General features: G+C 41.3%; 1 protein-coding gene across 5 annotated transcripts in view; it reads left to right on the top strand.

The window, feature by feature from the left end:
• The window catches only part of AFF3 (ALF transcription elongation factor 3), a 285,260-nt gene extending 263,364 nt beyond the window's left edge, over window positions 1–21,896 (top strand). For all 5 annotated transcript variants that reach the window (XM_028727893.2, XM_077927591.1, XM_077927590.1 and 2 more), the window contains 7 exons: window positions 2,635–2,698; window positions 4,632–4,768; window positions 6,096–6,167; window positions 12,133–12,226; window positions 12,631–12,680; window positions 13,339–13,553; window positions 14,802–21,896. In XM_028727893.2, coding sequence (XP_028583726.2) covers window positions 2,635–2,698; window positions 4,632–4,768; window positions 6,096–6,167; window positions 12,133–12,226; window positions 12,631–12,680; window positions 13,339–13,553; window positions 14,802–14,923 — 754 coding nt within the window. In that variant the 3' untranslated portion in view covers window positions 14,924–21,896. The remainder of the gene's footprint in view (window positions 1–2,634; window positions 2,699–4,631; window positions 4,769–6,095; window positions 6,168–12,132; window positions 12,227–12,630; window positions 12,681–13,338; window positions 13,554–14,801) is intronic.
• Window positions 21,897–25,880: the final 3,984 nt, after the last annotated feature.

Here is a 25,880-nt window from a genome sequence, read left to right as displayed (position 1 = left end):
CCGATTTGATGGTTCGTAACAGAATATGTGAACTAGCGCCATTGAAAAGCATAGTTTTTGATTCAACATTGGATAATACAACAGTCCTGCCTATGCTGATGAGACACCATACTTTCTTTCGTCAGCAGGTGGTAAACACATCTGTGTGAACTCATCCTAAGACTTCCATACTCAGGGCATGACCTGAATCAGCTGAAAACCAGTTTTATTGTGTTTTAATATATGCACTATAGACTGCTGTGATGGGGGTTTGTTTTAATGAGTCTCTCTAAATAACGTCAGGATGTGCATTTCTCCATATTTATTGAAAATAAGTTTGTTTATGCTGTTTATTGAGATTTTATTAGTGTTTTTAATGAACCCTTGTAAAATTCTATTCTGCAGTGAAATATAAGATATGGCCCGTGTAAATTGACAAGAAAACACAACAGCTTTGTGAAATTAAATATGTCGGGAGAAAAGCGAGTATTTGAATGAAGCTAACAATTAAATTTTTATATTAGAATTTAAGCTGCAGTGCGCTCAGTAAATACATAGCATTGACTTCAGGATATATTTGTTTCTCTGCATACTTGTATTTTTATTTAAATAAATACTTTTGTATATCCCAAAAAAACCTCCCTGCTGCATGAATTTAATTCCCCTACACATCTATCTGCATAATTTATAACAAATTGCATTTGGTACACAAGACAGTCTAAAACCAGTTATTTTAGAATAATTCAAAGCGAATACTGCTGCCATACCAACTTATATGTGTCTGACTGTCTGTAGAAGATAGCAAGTAGTAGAAATGCTTTATTCCTTGCTGTCTTGGAGCAATGTTTTAGAGGAATTGGTAGCAATACAGCTAAAAGTACTTCTTTATGGATAGGCAGTAAATTGTTTGATAATTTCAGCCTCGATTAACCTCGGATATTGTGTGGAGATTGCCCTTGTTAAAGTGAGTACAAAGTTTTAGAGCTTTTTGTGGAGAGATCATTCAACATGTGTAGTCTGACCTGTCATTGTTCATAATACCAATTATAAATACTAATTAGAAACATTTTGAGCCAATACGTTTTTGTCCCCGGGAAGTTTTTAATTATACTACACAAGAATGAAGGGCCTCTTCTGTTTGTTTGATTTAAAACGTATTTTGCAAAGTTATGATTATTGCTGTGATTAGCTCTTTTAAGGGTTCACACTAGAAATTATTCTTAAAGCAAATAACCTATTAACAGTTATTCCTTAAAGAGGCAATGTCTGCAGTCGTTTCTGGGGACTCAAAACCTCATTCTGAGGCCTGCTGATCTGGTATAATAGTTCACAGAATTTGGCTTGATTTGCATATTAATAGCTACTATCTTCCTACTAAGGGATATTGCAAGAAATCAAATGGGGTGCTTGCTTCCTGTTCAGTTTCTTATGAGTAAGTCCAAATCAAACAGGACTCTACTCAGAGGGTTCTGTGAGCAGACCCTCCTTGAAATAAACCACAAAGCACCCTTCACCACCATCTCCCTCTTTCATTATTCCAGGGACCCAGTTACTTCCCTTGAAACCCTTGGGGCAGAAAAAGGAGACAGCTGGTGGTGAAGGCACTCTGCAGCTGGTAGCCAGGTCCCTGGTGGAGTATTTTCCACCAGAGATGGTATTGGGACTACAGATTCCAGCAGTCCTGGTGGAAAAGGATAACACTGCTGTCAATTTCTGCCAGCCAGAAGACCATCTGAGCCTTTTCTTAGACCAACGTCTTGGATTTCTGGCTCTGTAGATAGGACAAGCAGCCAACTTTTCTTCACTTGCATCCACCATAATTTCCAGCAGCCATTTCCAACACTCAAATGGACTATAAGATAGTGGCTGGGAGAGATGGGGAAGCCGTGCTTGCTTGAGCTCCTGGCAGGTGAGTCATTGGGAGAGCAGGAGGGGAAGGCGGCAGGGAGGTTGGCTCTGTGCAGACACACTGGTGGAGCTGTTACAATGTTCCTGCCAGTGCATTTGCACAGTGCTGACCTCCCTGCACCTTGCCCCTCCCACTCTCCCTCCCAGTAAGCAGAACTGACCCATCTGCGGGGAGGTCAGGTAAGCACCTCTGCCTCAACCCACCATCCTCTGCTGGTAAGATTGCTTGCCAGTTGGCAGTCTAGAGATCTGCACTGTTCCTTTCTCCTTACCATAAACAACATAACAGTGGCTTCCTCTCCTGGTTTTTCCTGTTGTCCCCCCCCCCTAACATTCATCTTCTTTGTGCCATATTTTGAAGCCCAGGTTGTTACAGCGGGGGAGGGGGGTACTCCCCTTGTACTGTATATTTAACTATGGATCTCTTAGTTACAATCTAGAAATTCTATGGTGTCAGGAAACCACAGGTACATTTTTTACATCTTACATTGAGGAATAAGAATTGATTACTTTAAAAAAACACACCTTAGATTTACTTACAGGTTGTTTTTAGGGCTTATTCCATAGTGTCGTGTTTGAAACTCCAATCGAAATTTGAGAATGCATGAAATGCATTTTTTATCAGCATGTATTTGTTTCTTTTGAAATAAACCATTAAGGACTTTTCTTTTAAACAGATATAGCTGAAAAAAAAGAATATTCAACGAATCTAGTAACTCAAATCACTTATGCTGTGTTGCATTCTAGGCCACACAATGTGGAACACTTTATGCAAGAAGCTAAAAGGAAGAAGCATAAAGCGGATGCGATGGTAAGAACAAGTCAGTTTTTGACACGTTATTTCAGAATATCTGTGTAATGCAACTTCTTCATCAAGGAAAGTTAAGTAGTGGTGATTTAAAGAAAAAGAAAAAGATGATAACTAGCTTTATTAGTAAGGAATGTTATGTGTGTAGTTCAGCATACCTTGAAGAAATCTGAGATTAATTAGTTGATACATTCTTGGATAAATTAAAATTTGAGTTTTCAATTTTCGTTTAGAAAGTGTTTTATTGGCGTATCCCTGCATTTTCAAAAAACTTTTTTAAATTATTTTTTATAATTTTTGCAAAGTAGGCAAGCCTGTCTAGACATGTAGAACGTTGGCATGTGTTTAATCTGGTTTTTAATGCATGGTTAGTTTTTTTAAGTTGTCGTTTTCAACCATTGTGATAACCTTATTGTTCTTTTCGTAAACCAGTTTGGGGCTCCATTACAATCAAGTGGTGTGTGTGTGTGTGTGTGTGTATTGTGCAAAATAAAATAATGAATAGTTACTTTTTAGTATTATATTTATAGGATTATAGGCATTACTGTCCTTCCATTCACAAAAAGCTCTTTGATCCAGTGGAGGCTTCTGTGAACAGACGGAAGAGGGCCTTGGTTGGTTGGTTTGCATCCAAATTTCATTTTCTCCACAGCCCACTGGGCCATCTCCAATCTGTTCTTGAAGACTGGGGAACCCTCTGCTGCTAGCATGGGGTGGGAGGGTCTGTGGTCGAAAGGGAGAATTTATGAAAATCACATCCCTTCCTATTCACAGAAGCCTCTGATGGATCAAATAACCTCCTGTGATTGGAAGGACAGCACTGGATACAACCCATTGAATATATGCACCTGTATTATGCTTCATCCTCATCTGTTGATCTCAGTGGACCTTGGTTCCAACAGTGGTCAGCGAGGGTAGGCAGGGCAGACTCGTGCGCCTGGCTTCATGACATCAAGTTTCACTGCTGCTTGCCAGGAGCGGAAGGGAGCTTGCTGATAATGGCTTCAGAACCAAAACACATAGTATTGCCTTTTGTTAGATGGTTTCCACAAAAATTATAGGTTTTAATTTAACTAGTCTGATGTTTTTATATAACGTTAAATGAAACCATTTTGTTCATAATTATCCATTAGAATAAACCAGAGGCTTCAAATTGGTTTTTTTATTTGTTTTTATTTGTGGGTTTTGTTTTGTTTTGCTATATACTGCCAATTTTACAAACACATAAATGCACACAAGTGAGATATATGTGTGTGTGTGCGCGCGCTTGTGCATATATTATCCCTGCTTAAATTCTGTGCATTAAATTTCCTTTTTCTTAGTCTTTTGCTTAGTTCTGTTTCTGTTTTAACTTTTATTTATTTACCTTGAAATTATGCTGCTATCTGTAACATTTTCATAGTGAAGTACATGCTTGAAAACAACAAAAGAAAACTAATTAACTAACAGCTAAACATATGGCAGTAAAAGAGCGGCAATATCTAAAAACGGCAAGAGTAGACAGCACCATGATTAGGAGCAAACAGTTCACAGAAGTTCTCTGAAAGAGGAAGGCCTTAAGCCACTCCAAGAAACACAACAAGGAGGGAGCCATGTGAAGTCCTTTTGGAAGAAAATTCCAGAGCATCAGGGTGGCAACTGAAAATGTCCTCCTCTTTGTGGAAGCTAATCTAGCTGGAATCTGGAATCTGGTGCAGGACCTTCTTAAAAGGTTTTAAGGCAGAGGGGAGAATCACTTCAGAGGAGACTTTCCTTGAGATAATCATGAGCCAACCCATTCAGGACAATTGCTCTCCCACACTTAATATTTTATTTTAAAAGCAGAACTAACCCTGGTTTTAATTTCATGTGCAGTTAAACCCTCAACTTGTATCAGCTCTAGGATGTGTATATAATGCTCTCCATTTGTTGTGATTGCTGGCATTCTTGTCTTCAGGTGGAGAAATTTGGCAAGGCGTTAAATTATGCTGAAGCTGCACTATCCTTTATTGAATGTGGGAATGCTATGGAACAAGGACCCATGGAATCCAAATCCCCCTACACAATGTATTCAGAAACAGTTGAACTTATTAGGTAAGATTGAGTAGGATATTCTGACCGTTGATTAGATCCTTTGTCATGGATATATCTGAATACTTCTAAATATGGACAGCAATTGTAAGTAGTGAAATAGCAATAAGGTGGCAATTCATTATAAGATCACTGAAGATTTCAATCCTGTGCACACTTACCTAGCAGTAAACCCCCTGAATTCAATGGGGCTTCCTCTAAGTAGATACGTATAGGATATCACTGTCAGAAAGCGTTTTAATTGCTAGGTCTAATCCTGCCTAAGTTACATTGTCACTGGAAAGTATCGCTGTACATAGCCGTTATGAAGTTTGTCCAGGCACCTTTTGATTTTTAGAGAGATTTCTTCACTCAGTGTGATTTTGTACCCTGCCAGAAAGAAGTTGCACCAAAGATTCATTAAACTGGTGCTGTAAATTTAGACTTTACTAATAGGAGACATGATGTCCTTACACTCGTGTTTTTCTGCCTGCTTGGTGAGGGAGACAATTCAGAGTGAATTTTGCAAAAAGGGGGGGGGAGTGCAAAGCCACCCTTAGCTTCTTCAGAAATTGCACCGGTGCCCAAATTTAACTGCAATATTGTGTGTGCACACCCCAGCTTGTGGAATTCATCATTTTGTTGAGATTCTTCCAATACAGGTGCAATGATCAGTTTAAAGGAAGGGCTGAAAATGTGCATTCCACACACTCAAAAGCTTGTGACTTGGTGCTAAGAGTTTTTAGAAGACCCATATATCTCTTACAGATCTAGACTTCTCAGAGTTTTCTGGGAAGAGGGATTAATCATTAAACTAGTCTGAGAATTCCAGCTCTGGGAGGGGAATAGTGGTCTTCTAACACCTCTCAGAACCCTTAACAAACTTCACTTCTCAGGATTCGTTGCAAGAAGTCATGGCTGTTTAAAGTGGTATGATACTGATTTAAATGCAGAGTGCAGATGAATAGCTATTTAAAGGCATTATTGTGCTGGACTAAAACTAGGCAGGCACACGGCCCAAGTGGCACTGAAAGGAATTGCTACTTAAAAGAGGAGGTTGGAACATATTGATGGTGGAAGAAGACGAAGAAGAAGAAGAAGAAAATGTGACATGCTAAGGCTGTAATCTGTTATAGAGGTAGCCAGCAGTAAGTCCCATTGAATTTAATGGGCCTTGCTTCTGAGAAGAATTCATAGAATTTCCTGCAATATGATACACAGAATTGTGCTGTAAATCATCAAGTGCCATAAATCAGCCCAGCTCCATTATTATTGGACACTTATTATAAACATGCTTTGCCATTAATGCATGTTGACCTTATTTACTGTCCTTGTTTTTGCTCTTTTGAAGGTACGCTGTGAGGCTAAAACCCCACTCAGGCCCTAATGCTATTCCAGAAGAAAAACAGTTAACGACGTTATGGTTAGTAAATTGCTATTTATTTGCAAGACTTGCTTTATTTTGTGACTCAGTTCCTGCTTCTTCCATTTATAATCTCATAAATTATATTCAATGGTCAAGGAATTAAAAAAACAAAACTTTTCCTCGCTTTGAAGGCTTGACTGTGACGTCTCTCAATTTTCTAAGTGGCAATGTTAAGTGTAGTGTCATACCATCCAACTTCAACACCCCATTTTCTGCACTCCCCATATTCATGTATTGAAATTCTCAGCTTGAACAAATTAGCTCCTGTGTATGTCTACCCAAAAGTAAGTCCCACTGAATTCAGTGAGACTTGCTCCCAGGTACATGTGTACAGAATTGCAGCCTAAATTTTCTTTTGACTGCAATATTATATTCTGTTAGTCCTAACACTTCTTAAACTAGCATGTGAACTGAAGGGAAAGCTAGACTAAAATAAGATACAGCCTACAGGGACACAGGTGGCACTGTGGTCTAAACCACTGAGTGTCTCGGGCTTGCCGATCAGAAGGTTGGCGGTTCAAATCCCCATGATGGGGTGACCTCCAGTTGCTCTGCCCCAGCTCCTGCCAACCTAGCAGTTCGAAAGCATGGTAGTGCAAGTAGATAATTAGGTACCACTGTGACAGGAAGGTAAACAGTGTTTCTGTGCACTCTGTTTTCTGTCACGGTGTTGCGTTGCACCAGAAGTGGTTTAGTCATGTTGACCACATGACCCAGAAAGCTGTCTGTGGACAAATGCTGGCTCCCTCAGCCTGAAAGCGAGATGAGTGCCACAACCCCATAGTTGCCTTTTACTGGACTTAACCATCAGGGGTCCTTTACCTTTTACCTTACCGCTAATACTATGCATAAAAATAAATAAAAACCAAGCCCAAACCAATGCATACCTAGTTGGTAGAGGGGGGGGGGGGGGAATCAAAACCTTAAGAATTTCTCATGAGCATACCCAAGTCCTGCTCCACATACCAGCCTCTCCCATGAAGAAGTTGTTTACTGGGAAGCAAGGTTCCCTTCCCCCCAAGCCTACCTAGGCCTCTAAGGAAAGGGGCAGATGGAGCCTGACACCCTCACCACATGTGGCCAGTTACCAGTGGGAAGGATGCATACAAGAGTTTCTCCAGAGGATGGAGAGAAGAGTCCCACTACATGGCAGTCCCAACGGAAGCCTCCCAATATGAAAACAGTCCCAACTGTATGTGATCTTTCAGATCCACTAAATAGAGAGGTGTGTCTGGTTGCACATTTGTTTCTGAATAGCAGTGCTTGTTGTTGTTTAGTCGTTTAGTCGTCTCCGACTCTTCGTGACCCCATAGACCAGAGCACAACAGGCACTTCTGTCTTCCACTGCCTCCCGCAGTTTGGTCAAACTCATGCTGGTAGCTTCGAGAACACTTTCCAACCATCTCGTCCTCTGTCGTCCCCTTCTCCTTGTGCCCTCCATTTTTCCCAACATCAGGGTCTTTTCCAGGGAGTCTTCTCTTCTCATGAGGTGGCCAAAGTATTGGAGCCTCAGCTTCAGGATCTGTCCTTCCAGTGAGCACTCAGGGCTGATTTCCTTAAGAATGGATAGGTTTGATCTTCTTGCAGTCCATGGAACTCTCAAGAGTCTCCTCAGCACCGTAATTCAAAAGCATCAATTCTTCGGTGATCAGCCTTCTTTATGGTCCAGCTCTCACTTCCATACATCACTACTGGGGAAACCATAGCTTATACAGTGCTTATACAACCCTTATTGCATTTTTTGGATGCTTCTGTTTATAAGAATGTGCAGCTCCGTCCAAGGCTGCTAGTTCTTACATGTGTAGGTACCAGAGCTGGATCAGGGCCTATCCAGCAACAGAGACCTGTATGTGTAAGCAGTTTTGCACACTTTGCCCAGTATGGAAGCGCCTTTCGATGCACATCTGCAGCATAATGTTCCATCTGAGCCCTGTTGAACTGGATAGGACTTCATTTTTCATCTTAATAGGAATACTCACCCACTGCTGATAGACATGACAGATTGCTCTGAACTGCAGCTGGTGCAGGGCGACTGTTCTTAAAGTTCTGGTGGCTTCTCAGCCTGTGATTTTACTATAATTTCAAAATGCATTTTAACATGGTTTTGTTCATAGTTGATGTAAATTCTATTTAACATTTATACTGAAAATCAAGATCCGGAGAGATATTCCGCCCTTCTGCTCTGCAGGAGTTTTTTTGTTTTGTTTTGTTTTGTTTTTTGCTTCCCTTAGTTTATTTTAAAATAAACTTCCAGATAAAATTACGTTGAGTAATGTAGCTTTAAAGATAATATAATTTTCCTTTGGTGGAGAAAATTAATTGGTAGGAATTTTGTTTTAGTGACCTTGTGAGGGGTGGGGAGAGACTGGAGGTTGTAAACAGTTCCATAGAGCTAGCAGCAGCACACCAGCAAGTGGGACTTAATCCAAATGCAAAAAAGGTACTGCATCTCATTAAAGAGAAAGGTCAAACAGAGGGAAAGTGGAGGGAGGGTTCTCTCTTAGCAGCACTGAATAACAACTCCTAACTCACGGCTTGCCACATAGTGGATGAGTTGCTTTCATTTGCATATTCACTGTACCTGGGAAGGTTACAGGGTGAGAGTAATGACTTCAGGACTATAATTCTATTGTGCTGCCTGGATTCATACAAAGCAAGCTGGGCAGGATGCCATGGAACTACAGTTATACACATAACCAGGGCCACCTATTTCATCTCCTAAGCAGAGGCTACCCTCTAGTGGAGATGAAAGTCACACAGCAGTTCTTACAAGAAAAATAAAATGTGAAATGCATCCAATTCAGGGTATCTCCGGTGTACAGCTTCCGGGTCATGTGGCCAGCATGACTAAGCCACTTCTGGCGAACCAGAGCAGCGCACAGAAACACCGTTTACCTTCCCGCCGGAGTGGTACCTATTTATCTACTTGCACTTTGACGTGCTTTCGAACTGCTATGTTGGCAGGAGCAGGGACCGAGCAACGGGAGCTCACCCCGTGACGGGGATTTGAACCGCTGACCTTCTGATCAGCGAGTCCTAGGCTCTGTGGTTTAACCCACAGCGCCACCCGCGTCCCACTAGTTCCAGCTTAATAACCCTAGGAGAAGCCACAGCTAGTGCGCCAGCATAAGCTGATGTTAGGTGTTCCATGGCACTGAAACCAGTTAGGCCTGTTGAAATAGATCTAATAAATATTCCAGTCTTTGAATCTGATCCTTGAGGAGGGGTGTGAACAGGCCAAAACAGTCCAATACCAGCAAATGGTAAAATTTGCTGGAGCCAATCAGAAGGATTGTCTAAATAGAGCAAGTACTGAGCAAATAACATAAATGAATCACGAGCTACTGTCTTTTAGAGGTAACGTGAGCAGAATTTACAGACCTAGACTTCTAGATCTAGACCTCTCCACCACAAGCAAAGGTTCCAAAGCTTCAGTGCAAGTTGTCTTTAAATGCATTACAAAAATGTTGTAAATATAAATCAATACACCGCTCTTCAGCAACTAGCAATGCAGTCCAGTTTTCTTGTCAGTATATTATTGACTGCATGGTTGTCACATTTTTAATGCAGATTTCTCTGTCCAAAAATGGTGGGGTGCAATGACTATGCGGTGAATTACGGGGCTGCCCATCTGCCTCCCTGCACAGTGGACGCGGGTCCTCGCACCTTGGCAGACACTTCGCTCCAAGCAGCGCCGGCCTTGCACAGCCAGGCGCTGCCTGAGTCGATTGTAGCAAGAAGTGAGAGTGGGTGCGAGAGTGAGCTAATGGAGATCAGGTGCCCAGCGACACCATGCCTGTGGCACCAGCAAGAGGGGCGGAGGGTGGAGTTGGGGGCAGTTGATGGCGAATAATAATAATAATAATAATAATAATAATTTATTATTACTGAGGGCCTTCTCGGTAGTGGCGCCCGCCCTGTGGAACGCCCTCCCATCAGATGTCAAAGCGATAAATAACTACCTGACATTCAGAAGGCATCTTAAGGCAGCCCTGTTCAGGGAAGTTTTTAATCTGTGATATTTTACTGTATCTTTGGTTTTTATGGAAGCCGCCCAGAGTGGCTGGGGAAACCCAGCCAGATGGGCGGGGTACAAATAATAAATTAATAATAATAATAATAATAATAATAATAATAATAATAATAATATATTATTATTATTATTATTTATACCCCGCCCATCTGGCTGAGTTTCCCCAGCCACTCTGGGCAGCTTCCAGTCGAGTGTTAAAAACAATACAGCATTAAATATTAAAAACTTCCCTAAACAGGGCTGCCTTCAGATGACTTTTAAAGAGAAGATAGCTGCTTATTTCCTTCACATCTGTTGGGAGAGCATTCCACAGGGCGGGTGCCACTACCGAGAAGGCCCTCTGTCTGGTTCCCTGTAACCTTACTTCTCGCAGTGAGGGAACTGCCAGAAGGCCCTCGGCGCTGGATCTCAGTGTCCGGGCTGAACGATGGGGGTGGAGACGCTCCTTCAGGTATACTGGACCGAGGCTGTTTAGGGCTTTAAAGGTCAGCACCAACACTTTGAATTGTGCTGGGAAACGAAGGCCCCACTGAGCGTTTAGCACCTTGGCTGCTTAGCAGGCAGGTTTCTTGGCCAGGTTTTGAACGAGGTGTTTACTGTATTTCTCCTGCGAGGATTATGCGGTGAAAGCTTTGGGACCGATTTTAGGGCGGGAAGAAAGGGATGCAGTGGCGATGATTATGCGGTGAATTACAGTAGCTCAGTCTCTGGGACCAGAGGGAGATTCAGATAGTCAAGTTTCTCCTTGCTGGCAGCTTCCAGAGAGAGCCCAAGACACCCAAGGATGAATCATCAACTACTAACATAAACACCAAAAGAAATACTCCACGCCCCCCTTTTTGCAGCTTTAGCTGCAAACGCACCTTTTTGCACTTATTGCATTTCTCTGCAAAACAGGCATTCTGCAAATACAAACCTCCGCATCACATTTTATACGCAATGTGCACAAACATAGCATTTTATGCACATTAAGCACATCTTTTACACTTATTCCAGCTCCCTCCTAGAGAGACAGACAGTGCTTGTTCAGGGTATTCTAAGATTAATAACCTGAGAGACATATGCTACCATCTCTTGATATCCTCATTCATGTCCAGTAGCTCCTTGGTTCCTCCAAGATGTGGCAGCTGACTGGCAGCAGGAGGGAGGGACAAGTGCCAAAATAACCTGGGACGTTAAGATCCCACAGATGGCAAGAGCCAGTGCCGCTAATAGGATTTACAAGCCTCAGGAACATATGTGAGTAAATCAGTTAGGACTCTGGTTTACACAGTCATGGTGTGGCACATAAGACCAGGAATGACCAAATTTACATAAACATACTTGCAGTATTGCCTTATCTGGCTATAAACACGAATCATGCACCCAGAAACATAAGGCATTTGAACAAAGGCAATTGAAAGAAGCTAAACCGTGGTCTCCTTTTTTTTGTAAAACAGGCAACGCCTTCCATGGTGGTAGAGGGAGTAATAGGAGCTTGTGCCAGGCTCAGAGAAGCTGTGCTTGAGCACAGCCCGGCCTGTAGTGTTTGTAGAGAATGGTTCTGAAGAGAGCTGAAGGAATTTAATGAATAGATGAAATGTGTTAGGAGGTGATAGTCTTAGCAGAGACCTGAAGATGATAGGATGGTGCAATCACTGCTTGTGAAGTGCACCCTTATTTATTTATTTTTCTGTCCAAACGTGTTTTGCAGACTTGTTTCCTATAGGGCTTCAACAACTTTCAGCTCCCGATTGCCCAGAGAAGAGAGCAGAACAAAAGAAATAAGCACACACAGCACAAGCATTGATGGCTCTGTTGTGTTATCTCCATCTCCTTTCCGAACTATTGTTTGTCAGCGTTAATAAGTAATCCTTATCCTAGAATGTTTTCTAGCTTGATGATTAAAACTGAAGTGATATCTGTTCTCTCTCTCTCCTTTCCTTATAGTTACCGCTGCCTGGCAATTCTATATTGGAGAATGTTTCGACTCAAAAGAGACCATGCCGTAAAATATTCAAAAGCACTTATTGAGTATTTCAAGGTACCTTCTTGTCTTCGGAAAACCTGAATATATTTGGGGGGAGGGTGGCATTATTGCTCCTGAATACTGGAAACAATACTGGCCACTTTTCTGAACACTTTGATTTGTGAATAAAATTTGAGGTGCATATCATAGGGAGATGTGTGGTTGCCATTGACATGGCAGCTGCCCCCCAATTAAGTAAAACAATAAAAATACTTAGCTGACTGAGGTTCTGCCCCTTCCCAACATGAAGTCTGCCCCCCCCCAATTCTATGATTCTATATGATTCTGTGATTGGACTTAGTTCTGAGTAACGTATAGGATTGTGCTGTAAAATGTTCTCGCTTTTCTTCTGCGCTGTGTCCTGTTGGCACTCATTACAAACCTTTTAGTTACTTGTAACATATTTTCCCTCTCTGCAGAATTCGTCTAAAGTTGCTCAAGTACCGTCTCCCTGGGGTGCCAGTGGAAAGTAAGTTCACTGCTCCACTATCCTATGCTAAGATTTCATTCAGCCATCCACGCACAGCTAAAAGTTTTGAATACTAGCAACTTAGGGGTGCTGTTTATAAAGAAACTAACAATTGCAGTGGGCTTTGATCAGATGAACAGGCTTTATTTAAAATAAAATAAAAAGTAACCTGAAAGGGCTTTGAGACTGCTTCGCTCATTGCATGGCAACAAGCCTGAATTTACTACAAAGGGTACGTACATTCCTATTTTGATTCTCCCAAAGGGTGTACCTGGGATGCATGCATTTTTGAAAACCTGTTTGTCATATTCGTGCTTTATATTTGTTTGCATGCAGTTTTAAGAATCTTTAACTGTTTAAGAATCTTTAACTGTGCACAGTAGTCCTACCACCAACAAAGCTTGTTTGTTTTAACTCCATCCTCTTGCCTGTTGAGTTCTGCAAGTACAACATGGAGACCAAGGAGGAGGAGGAGGATGGAGGAGGATGTCAGCCATTGCCACCCGCTTTTAAGTCAGAATAAGGCAGGCCGGTGGGGGCTGGCTGAGGGCACACTGAGACTGGTGGGGCCATACCATAATGGACCAGCTTCCACCGCTGGTATCTTGAGTATATGTACACAGTTTTTAATATCCTTCAATAAACTTTGGTTCTGCAGGTATACGGGAACACCCTCTCCAGTTTCACCCAGCCCATCTCCTGTGAGTTCTGTAGGGTCCCAGGGAAGCACTAGAGCCCCCTCCCCCTCCTCCATCATCAGCATTCCACAACGGATTCACCAGATGGCAGCCAATCACGTCAGCATCACCAACAGCATCTTGCACAGTTATGACTACTGGGAGATGGCTGACAACCTTGCCAAGGAAAACCAAGGTAGGTGTTTGAAAATCACTAAAATTGGCCAGGATTGTTGACAAGCCGTTTTGACCCATGCTTGAGTCTAGGTGTTTTGGGTCTTGGATCTAGACCCATGAACCTGCTGATGAAGCAGGATTGGGCACCAGCTCATTCTGCCACTTATCCTGATGCTCCTTCCCATCTCTCTGACTTGCCACTGGCATCACAGAATGAGGAAGAAAGCACCTGTTTTTCTTTCAACAAACAGTGACCAGAGTCCCAAACTCCAAGAACGACTTGGAGTTGACTGGTCACCACTCTCTCAATCACCTTTGTCTAGAAATGCTATGTTAACCACTGATCTACAGCGGATAACATTACAGTGGTACCTCTGGTTACGTACTTAATTCGTTCCGGAGGTCCGTTCTTAACCTGAAACTGTTCTTAACCTGAAGCACCACTTTACCTAATGGGGCCTCCCGCTGCTGCCATGCTGCCGCTGCGTGATTTCTGTTCTCATCCTGAAGCAAAGTTCTTAACCTGAGGTATTATTTCTGGGTTAGCGGAGTCTGTAACCTGAGGCGTATGTAACCGGAGGTACCACTGTATATGGGTCCAAGCTTGGTTTCTTCAGGAGCGGCTGAATTATAACTTCTTTTTCAAAAGCTGGAACTGCTCATTCAAGAGGCATTTACAACCTTATGGACCCAGAGAAGACATCACCTTCTTTCTAGAGCAAGGGTGGAGCAGTCAGGTGTCCAGACTCTACCAGTCATCTTGCCCACACCCTTTGGCTCCAATAACTGAAAATCATTCAGCAAAATTAGACCATTAGTGGACACCTGCACTAATGACACTATGCTAACTGGAGCCCACATGATGATGGATGTGGGTGAATTGTATCTCATAATGGTATGCTACAGCCTGTTACGAACTCCCGTTTCAGCACTTTTAATGGGGCTTAGTCACTCACAACAAACTTTAGCTGAATCAGGGCTGTTTTGTAAACCAGGAAACAAGTAACCATTCTTCTTTTGCACAAAAATCAATGAACCGTTAAGAAAGAAAAGGCTGGGGAACCAACCTTATTGTTTCTATATAAAATCGTTCAGTGGTGGAAAGCTTGCAGTAAAGGCATTAGAAGCCTCAAACAAACCCTTTAACCATGAATTAAATTGTGCCTACGTTACCAATATATTATGTGCATTAATTAGAAATTCTAAAAATGCCTATCATGCAACCAGGAGTAATCAGTATTGGTTTTTCTAATGTTTTATTCCCTAGATTTCTTTAATGATTTGGATGCACTGATGGGACCTGTCACCTTACACAGCAGTATGGAACACCTGGTACAATACACCCAACAAGGACTCCACTGGATAAAGAGCAGTACTCGGTTGTCATAATAACTGTGGCATTCATCTGGACACTAGACTCTCCCACAGACAATTCAGTTATTCTAGACACTGTGCTACAGAAATACGCAACCACAGCATTGCTTCAAACAAATGTGAACCTTTATTTAACATGGAACAATTTTTTTTCCAGAGTACAGAAATAGGTGTGTATGTATATTATGCAATGTTTGTCTCTTCCGATGCATTATACTTTAATAGTCTCCAAATATCACTTCTTTACAGAAGAAAACTAAACATAGGTGTGTTAGAACAAACCCTCTCACATATATACAAACACACACGTACACACACACACACACACACACACACACACACACACACACTCCTCCAATAGAAAACTATGGCTTGATTTATCCAGGTATAATAAACATTACATCTTATTCAGAAAAGTCTTTTCTATGTGATATTAAGTGTGTTCATAAATCTCTGCTTAGCTTTTCTGAAAAGATGTGGTTTCGTAAACTAGGCCAAGTGCAGTTTCATAGGCAGATTTGCTCTATCATAAACTGTGTTTATTCTGTGATTTACATTTCAACAGAGATGGCCAATTTCTGTTCCTTGTGAGCTCTTCTGTTTGCCAGACAATAGTCTAGATACCAGTTTGCATGGAAACGGACATTCACCCCTCCCCGCCAGGGCCAGCCCCTCATGAGGCAGGGTCCACCTGGCGCAGCAGATCCTGATGTTGATCTTTCTTCTCTTCCCCCACCTTTGTTCCTGATATAGATCTACCCTGACCCCCTTCTTCCCTTGTGTGGGGGGCACTGGGGACACCATTTGGGGATCTGCCTCAAGTGCCAATATGTCTTGGACCTGCCCTGCTCCCATGAGCCTTATGAATGGTTAGGTTCCATATTCGTTAGCATTTAGCAGTAAGGGTTTCCTAGTTACAGAACATCTGCACTCAGACACAACAGCATATACGGTAAACATACGTAATCACAATGATGCCATATTAAAGTGTGAAACATGTTTATTACTTAGCAATCTGAAAATGGCTTCCTTCTTTTTTGAATGAAACGGAGGATAAAGTTTTTATCATACCTTGCTTCGAATATTGTGGGGTCATTGTTGGCCAGATCAAGTCCACAAGCTTCTAATTGGCCAACCTTGTGATTTACATAGAACAATATTCAATTCATAAGGCCTGCTATGTTTTGTGGCTAAAAAAACAACAAAAAAACTAGATTACATGTAGAATGTAATATTTGATTTTTAAATTATATTTTTTCAGAAAGCCATTTATACATATGCATATACTATACTAGGGAACAGTCTTTAAAACTGGTTATAGGGAGGTGGAATAATGTCATAGAATGTAAAGGTATTGGGGAAAGTATTATTTCTTTACCAACGGCAACATTTCAAAACAAATTGTAGCTGATTCCACCAATAATGCTGCAGAACCAGTGCATAAACGTACACACACATTCTGATAAACATTCTAGCAATGTAGCATATTAGCAATTTTCTTTCTAGTTCAAATTTAATTACATTCAATTCTGTTTATGTGCAAAGCTTGGTTTGCTGCCTTCTGTACTAAAAATAATCCGTTATTTTCTTCTATACCTGGGCTTTTTATTGTTCCATATTTATAAATTCTCTTCAGTGCCTGCTGACCAAGAAAACAAATCTAGCAATAATCAGATTCAATTTCAGTCAGAGAAAGCCGCATCAACTGTCTTGTCCTTTTGATAGATTATTCTTTTTTTAAAATGAAAACAAGAAAGTGTCTTGTGGAGCCTTTAAATATTAACAAATGTCTTGTGGCACAAACTTTCATGGGCCAGAGTCCATTTTGTCAGATGCATGGAATACTCACCTGAATACAGTAGACAAAATATACACACATACAATATATACACATACACACAATGGGTACAGAAAAAGGAAGAATTCCCTCTCACCCACCCAATGATCAGGAAGTGATACAGTATAAGAATCTCACTATGATTCTGAGGACCAATGAATACAGAACCTTATTTAATAATTTCATTTTTGTTTTTGATCAGTCTTAATTGTTCAGCATTTATATCCTGGAATGTTCAATACTTATTTTGCATCCCATTCTGAATCACATAATACGTTTAGTCATTCCATTAACATTAGTTAGATTTCTCAGTACTGACTTCAGAAAAATGAATTTATAATTCAGTTGATACTGAATGTGATACTTGAGCAGGGCCTCAGTTTTTTAAAAAAATAACATACATACAACATACATACAAATGAAGCCAGAGCTTCATTTACTGATTTTGGCATTGCAGTTTTCAGTACTAAAGATGCAAGACAATTTTCAAACTAAACAACTCATCTCTTCAGAAGTGAACATTGCCAACAAATTAAGGGTGCAATCCTAAACACACTTTCTAGGGAGTAAGCACAATTGAACACTGTGTAGTTTGTTTCCAGGTAAACACGCACATGACTGCTCTGTAAGTTCCTGTAACATTCACGAGTATCGCCTGTGTGTACATACCATAGTTTTTCAGACTGATAAAATTACTGTTTTCAGAACCATTTAAAGGAGTGTTGACCCTGAAGATGCCGCAAATAAATATTTTGGCATTATACTATATATGAAGATAGGAAATACAACAGAGGTAAGGCTAACTGTTGAATACTGGGGCAGGCAGATGGGTGGTGGAAATAAAAGAAATGGAACGAATAGGTTACAAACACAGTTAATGTCCCTATAATCTGTGTGAGGCAGCTATTACAGAATAAGTTCCTGAGTTTCTACCTGTAGCCCCAAAACACTGATAAGAAGGGTTTAAAACGATGGGTGCTTACAGCAAGTCAATTATTGCATATTTATTTTTGTTTGCATGTTCTTTGCTTATGAAATACATGGGAGTGCTAGGAACATATACCCATGCATCAAAAATTCCTACTCAGGATGCCGGCATTCCCCCCGCCCCAAGCATCCTAGAGCCCATCTGGATAAGTACAATATGTTCCTAGAAATTCTACAGGATTTTTAGGGGCTTTTGTTTGCCCATTAGCATTCAGCTGTGTGCAACTACTGTAGGAACTTACTAAGCCACCACATCTTCCTTGCATGGGATCAAAGTAAGAACACAAATAGGTGTAGATAATTTATAAAAGTGATCAGTGTAAAGAAGAATTGCTTTACATACTAAGAGACCGGTATTCTAGGTTCATATAATTTCTGAGCAGAGTCTTTGATTACTTATACTGGCGCAATCCCAGTAATGCCCATGAACTTCTTCACTATATGGATTTATGAGCAATGAGATGACACCAATTTAAATTAGCAATGAATTTCTGGTGTGTAAAGCTTGAAATAGTCTGCCTTTGGAACTATACATTAGCATTCAGATGTAAACTTCCACAAGTTATACAGGATTTTTATATAGCCAGATTTTATTTTATTTTTAAATGAGGGCAAATATTCAGCCCTTAAAGGTAAAGGGAACCCTGACCATTAGGTCCAGTCGTGATGGACTCTAGGGTTGCGGCGCTCATCTTGCTTTATTGGCTGAGGTAGCCGGCATACAGCTTCCGGGTCATGTGGCCAGCATGACTAAGCAGCTTCTGGTGAACCAGAGCAGCGCACGGAAACACCGTTTACCTTCCTGCTGGAGCGGTACCTATTTATCTACTTGCACTTTGATGTGCTTTCAAACTGCTAGGTTGGCAGGAGCAGAGACCGAGGAACGGGAGCTCACCCCGTTGCGGGGATTCGAACTGCCGACCTTCTGATCAGCAAGCCCTAGGCTCTGGTTTAACCCCCACACCACCCGCCTTAGTTTGTACTTAATGCATCTATCCACAGGACTGCAATTGACCATTTCCCTCCACTTTTTGGCTACAATTTTTAAACAAAACCAGGGTTCACAAACCTACTTGGATTAAACATGTCTCTCTCTGCTAGTGGAAAGGAACTTTGGTGCTGATGGACACTTCTGGTCACTAGAACGCCAGTTCAGCCAGGAGAACTGAGCAACACCTCTGCTCAGTCCAACCTGTTCTGTGTGTTTAGGATTGTGGTCTAAATGATCAATAGTAGCAAACAATCACAACTGGATTTCACAAAATCATCTTCTCTTCTTTTTGCGCAACCAAAAATCATTTTAACAAAATCTTGTTAAATAATAATTCTGTTTCAACCCACAATTTTCTGAGAAGCCATTGCTCTAGTCCATATAATAATCTAAGACAAGGTGACTTTTATTTCTGCACATCTTTTTAACATAGAAGATAAAACTATTGGAAAAAATTATCTTTACAAGTGGAACACCCCCAGACTATTTTGTGTGGTGAGGTAACCATTTGCTCTATGGTCAATCTCGGTGTTGCCATATGAGATCATGGCCACCTGTTGCATCATGTGATGAGAAAAAATTTACTAAGTCCCTGCTAATAGTGGGAAATGAGGGCAAGATAGATGCCTAGCCATTTGGTTTCCCATAAGCCAAATCCTGTGTGGTGATAGGTTTCTATGAACAGTATATCTTGGGCAGCCTGCTGGTAGGTGTTGTTGTTTTTTTAATTGCCTTTTTTATTTCTGCATTCCCATATTTACTTATTTTGTGCCTTTGCAAATCACTTTTATATTAACTTGAACAAGTAACATTACTACATGCAAGCTTTCCAAGTTGTATTTCAAGTATCCATCACATGACTAGCAGTTGTATGAAGCGGCCACAAATATAGGTGCATGTCTGATGCAGGTTCACTCAAGATGCTCATGTAGGCCCACCAATCCTTTGGCAAGTGCTTGCCATGGGTAAATATCACTTGAACCTGGTGGTCACAGATATGGCTGGCCAGAATTCACATTTTTCCAGAGGCCACAATTGCAGGCATTGTGGCCAATGATGTATCGGACAGCCCACCTGGTAATATGTTAGCATTAGCCATCAGCTGCAAATGTGCCCCAGATTATACTCATTCGTTTTTGTGTATGTCAGTAATTCTGCTGTATGCCAGTGCAGGGGGGGGGGGGACAGTTCCACTATACAGTGGTACCTCGGGTTAAGTACTTAATTCGTTCCGAAGGTCTGTTCTTAACCTGAAACTGTTATTAACCTGAAGCACCACTTTAGCTAATGGGGCCTCCCGCTGCCACCGTGCCGCCGGAGCACAATTTCTGTTCTCATCCTGAAGCAAAGTTCTTAACCTGAAGCACTATTTCTGGGTTAGCGGAGTGTGTAACCTGAAGCGTATGTAACCTGAGGTACCACTGTACAGTATCAGCAACCTTTAGGAAATTCCTGCTAGGACTTAATGTTGTCATGTTATAATGATCTGTTTCCATTCCTCTCGCACTCCTTAACTTAGAACTCAATTAGTCCATAGTTACAGGGGTTTTTTCTCTTGGTGCCAGCATTGTTTTGAAAAAACAGGAAAGGCGATAGAGTGCTATCTATAAGTCTGGCAACTTTCTGCTAGCATTTACATGGTCTCAATACAGTTCTTCTGTGTATGTCATTACAATGGCATGTTTTTATTGTTTACACTCACTGAGCAACTTAAGAAAGGGAAGTATTCTGTACAGTAATTTATGCTCTAAAGTGTGTGTGTGTGTGTGTGTGTGTGTGTGTGTATGTATATATGTATGTATATGTATATATATATATATTGAAAGGTTTGAAGTTATTAATTTATTGAATCAGTTGGCATTTCCTCCCCAGTCTCCAAGGGTGCGCCAGAAAGGAACAGCAATATCAAGGAGTCCAGAGAACTGCCTTTTGGTCTGTCTGGCTCACTCTTATTTTCACAGGCCGCAGCTCTCCAAGGTTTTAGACAAAGGGGGTCTCTCCTAGTCCTACTTGGAAATATCAGGAACTGAAATTTGGACCTACTGCATCCTGAGTTATGACTCTCTTCCCAGCTCTATATCATGGGCAACTTTCTTCGACCTAACTTTCCAAAACACCCTTGCAGTTGCAGATAACTTTCTTCTTAGACAATACTAATCTGAGGCTATGGCTGCTGCATTTTGATCACTTTGCGGTGAATTATTTATGCCAAACCTATTATCCATTTAATTAGAAGTAGCAATGTCAGAGCAATACATAGTGAATTAGGAAGGGAAGGGAGTCATATTCTTTTTAACAGCATAACTACAAAACATACATGATACATGACAAGAACGAACTGCAAAGTGCTTTTCCGTTTTGCCTCTTTGAGACCAAAAACAGGAAGCCAATCAAAATACTAAGCCGATCTGCAGAAAGTCTGTCTCAATTCCTTCCTCATGCAGTATAGCTGGAGCTGAAATGATGCATCCATTGGTGTGTCCATTTGTTGATGATAATGAATACAGGTGTGTTCTTAATCTTGAGGGGTTAATTCACATGCTGTTTGTACCAGTGTATATTCACGTCATTAGAACTGCATCAATGTGAGTGGTTTGTCATTTCCTGAGAGTTTCATCTCAGCCAAGCATGTGACTGATGGAGTGAATAGCGTGCTTATGTACTATTTGAACTTGATGGTCTCCCAAATTTTGTAATAGGAATTGCAGGATGTTCAAGCAACATCTGTATTATTCTGCCTCCTAGAGTATCAAACTACTTGACGTAGCTCAGCAGATAACATTTATTCAATGCCATGTTTGCAAATAAAATATTAAATCCGTTGGCCCCACTTCATGATAAAGAAAATAATGTGAGAGGTTTGTTTGTTTATAGCTCTTTTACATAGCTCTTTTACATAGTTAAAGTTCATGTGTATAAAGTGATGAAATATTATTGACAAATTGTTTTGCTGTTTGGAGATTTTGCTGTTTCTACCATTCATACAAAACTCATGTAGCACAGTTCCTGGAATGGTAAAAAACCCTACTGTAATGTTACAGAATGAGCCTTAAGGATTTGTTTTTGTTTTGTTTTTTAAAAAAGCACTTTTATATTATAAATATTAATTCATCGATAAGATTACTTTTTTAATGTGAAAATAAACCATGAACTCGACACCTTTAACATCTCAATTTTGTCTCATCTGAGTCATTTTGGGAAACGTATAAAGCTGCCATTATTGTAGCAGTACATGTTTCTAAACATGTTTCTAAATGAGGGCCAATCCTCATTCCACATGAGGATGAAGGGATCTCAAATTATTTTGCATGAAAGAGAAACTATCCTGTTCTGGGAGAGCTCAGAGCTCACAGGAGAAGCCCTGCAATGTCTCATCAAGGAAGGAATTCCTGGCAAGAGTGAAGATCAAGGCAAGAGTTTACGGCAACCAGCATACCTGAAGGACCTTGACCAGCTCTGCAGAGGCAGATATGCAAGCTGTTGCCTCTGCATGCACTTAGATCAAGGAAAAGGAAAAGGAAATTGCATCTCTGTACTACCCAAGGGCTGGTGCAATATGAGAGAATGCAGAGACACGTCCATGTAGCTATACTTCAAAAACAAAATAAAATTGCTGCACCAGTGTGAAACTGTTCCTAAAAATAAGATTTAAAAACATACAGGAAGTGATCTGTTTCTGCCCTTGCATTTTAATAGCAGATATTTTCCCTTGTTGTCATGATTACATTCTGCCATATGGACAGGCAATCAATATTTTAACAGGGCAAATAATGCTATTTTAATAGTTGTGTGGAGCCACAATTTTAATCTGAATTCCAGCTGATTGTAGTACAGTTAATGCCACAGCAGAGTTAAATAGTTTTAGAATGCAGGCAGCTGTCTTATATTATTACACTTCAGTTTCATCCTTCTGAAGGGACAGTGGCAGCTGTAGGCACCAGCCATAACCAGGCAAGGAAGCTGTTTGTTGTAGGGATGTTGTGGTCAAGGGATGATGGCAATGTGGAGCTTTAAGGCTGTGCTCAAGTATAAGGGCCATCAAGAACTGAGCAAAGTGTCCCTCAGTGGGACGACTTCTGTGAGTGGACCCTGGCAAGCATCCTGCCTGTAGTGTCAATACTACGAGCTACATTTAAAGAGGTATTTATTCCATAAAGTTTATATACATCTTGATTGCAGAAAACCTCAAGGTGGTTTTACAAAGGGGATAAAACAATAAAATCAGTAAGAACAAACTTGGGGGTGGCGGAAAAATCTAAATTTGCCCTAGATTTTTTTTACAAAGTTTTTGCAAAACTCAGTGGCATCTGTAAATAACCTTGACACTTTCTCTAGTAAATCACTGTACTGGGGCACATGCTTGCCTGTTTTCATATTACACAATGAAAGAGATTGGGGATAACTTTATTTGATTATTTAATTTCTATAAAGTTTAATATATTAAAAACATCACTATAAGCCCCCTACAAAAAACTGAAGCAGCAACAGATAAAATATTACAAATATAGAAAGTTACATACAAATTAATACAAAGTTACATATCTCTCTCTCCATTCATTTCCCTTCTGACACACCCTCCCTTTCAACCTCTGGGTTCTCATGGTTTTGAAACCATTTCATACTTTAAAAATCAGAGTGTTGGTTTTGTTTTGTTTTTGCTTCCTGGTTTTCTATGTACCGGTACTTGCTCCCTGCAGCTCCTCCTTTTGCCCACTAGATGTCAGTCAAAGGCAGCTGCATTTCAGAGGAGGCCTCTTCATCCTTTATTTTCCACCCCTGACAGCAACAGCGTGTTAAACATAGATTATCCTTGCACTTTAATCCCCAAATGTATCCCCGTCTCGGCTAAGCCTCTGTAGCAGACAGCAGCTAGGAATGTCCTGTAATGAATGATACTGATAAAAGCAGGTAGAGTGCGGCAGTGCGGGAGACGTCTGGCGTTGCATGCAAACTCTGCGGGCTGTGCCTGCAATGCAGCACTGTCTTGTATGAGAGATGCGATCAGGCTGATTTCAACATTATACACACAGCCAGAGTTAATGTGATCTTGTCTATAACGTTCAGCTGCCTATGCAAAACCATTTGGTTACAAGGTAATCGATCTTCCACTTACATGCAGAGCAGTCTCCTCGGTGCAAGCTCTCTTGAGGCTATTGTTACAATGGGGGAGGCGGGGAGAGGAATCCAGATATTTACATAGACATAGTCGCTAAATGTACGTTGGCTTATTTTACTAAGATTTTGTTGTTCTGTCTCTGTGTGCGCTAGCATTTGTAGAAAGCAGTATTTTGTGTGTGCTGACACACAAGATCCGGAGCAGATGTCGTTTTCTGTGTACACACACAAATATGTAGAAACAGCTGTGCATTGCTTCACACACGTTTTCATCCATCTGTTGCAATCGCCCTGGAGCAATGAGTTATGTAGTTTTTTGTGGGCTTTGTGTGGTCCAATAATAAACCAAAGACATTAAAATGAAATTGGCAAAGCTGGAATTTGATTCTATGGAGGCACTCAAATAAAAGCAATTAAGTTACCCATGAGTCAAGGGCAGAAGAAAAACTCTTAAAGGGCTACACTGAATATCAGAAAAATAAATGCACATAGAAAATAAACCTTTTTAAAAGAATAATGTTATATTTCCCCCCCCCCCCATTTCCACAAGTGGTGCAAGATTTCAGCGGTTGCAGATGCTTTGTCCAGGGTGTGAGTTTCCTTTAGGACAATGAGACACATTGGAGACTGTGGTGTCTTTATGATACATGGTTTATTTACACATATATACACCCTGAATCCAACAGAGGAATGTCCAGCAATACAGTCCAATAGGTTCTGGCCTCTCCCATAGACACAACATTGGATTCAAAAGAAATAGCACCCTGCTTTTCTTGGCTCTCTCTCTCCAACCTACTGCTTAGTAACTGCTCCTTAACTCCAGGAACAGGGCAGTATATCAATTAAATAAACAACAACTCCACTTTAGGTTCCATGATGGAGGACAGCCAAGGTGGGATATAAATACAGTACAAATTACTGAACAAACAAAAGAAAAGATGCTAGTGTGGATGCAGACATTTACTTTGCTGGATGAGCAATCAACAAGTTGCCAGTTGCACAGTTTGCATTTATTTATTTGTGCAAGGGGTTTACGGATTGTTTTCTGGTGGACACCACTAATAATAATATAATAACAATAATGTATTATTTATACAAATAAATACTAAGTGTTTTTACCACAGATTATGACAAGTTTTTTTGGGGGGGGTTATTTGTTTTTAAAAAGTTAAGATAAAACAAGGGCAACAGTTTTCTTAGAAGAGATCTCCAGAAGCCCCTGTGGTGCAGGTCAGGGGGGCGCGGGTGGGGGGCGGCAGGTCTCTTTTATTTTCTGATCCCTTCGGGGAAAGGCGGTCCTTCAGAAGCTTAATGTCGGATATATAGCGATACATAAAAAAAAAGGAAAACCCGGTGTCTGTGTGCATCTGCATGTACGCTTGGAAAAAGCCATGCAAGTCAGCCCCGTGCGTGCCTGTCTTTGTGTGCAAAGTGGCTTCGCTGCACTTTAGGAGCGCTTATAGACGAGTTGCAAGACTTGCCGCCGAATACGTGCTTAAGCACGAAAAAACCTGCCTAATTTAAAACACGCCGCGCCAGGGACCTTTGCGCGCGCCTTTAAGAAGTGCCGGCACAACGCCTGGATCGGCGGCGACGCCACATGCCGAGCTTCCGTTCGCAGCAGCAGCAGCTCCAGGTCTGGCTGCGCGCGTGGATCTATATCTATCTTGTCTATATATAGCTTTACTCCGCGCGGCGTCAGGGCTGTCCTGTCAGCTCCTTCCCGCCGCCGCCTCCTTGTTTGTTGTGTATGAACGAGGAGCCGCGCTTCTCTCCTCTCGCCGCCTCTCCTGTAGGGGGCGCTAGAGCCTCGTCTGCTTCCCCTTCCCTCAGAGGACACTCAGGCAGCCCACAGCGCCAGGCGTAAGGTAAAAAGAGCGAGTAAGAAGCCGAGGGAAAGGGGGGGGGTGGCGCGCGCTCTCTCACTCTCTTCCCCAGACGTCACGTGATAATGGAAAGCTTTTTTTCCCCTCCCCTCCCTTTTCCATTTATTTATTTCTCTCTCTCTCTCCCCGTTGGCCACGCGACTGCTTAAGGCCACC

The sequence above is a fragment of the Podarcis muralis genome, chromosome 4 (genome assembly GCF_964188315.1).
Source record: "Podarcis muralis chromosome 4, rPodMur119.hap1.1, whole genome shotgun sequence".
Taxonomy (NCBI): domain Eukaryota; kingdom Metazoa; phylum Chordata; class Lepidosauria; order Squamata; family Lacertidae; genus Podarcis; species Podarcis muralis.
The sequence above is the reverse complement of the archived record's forward strand: the minus strand, read 5'-3'. Positions and strand labels throughout refer to the sequence as shown.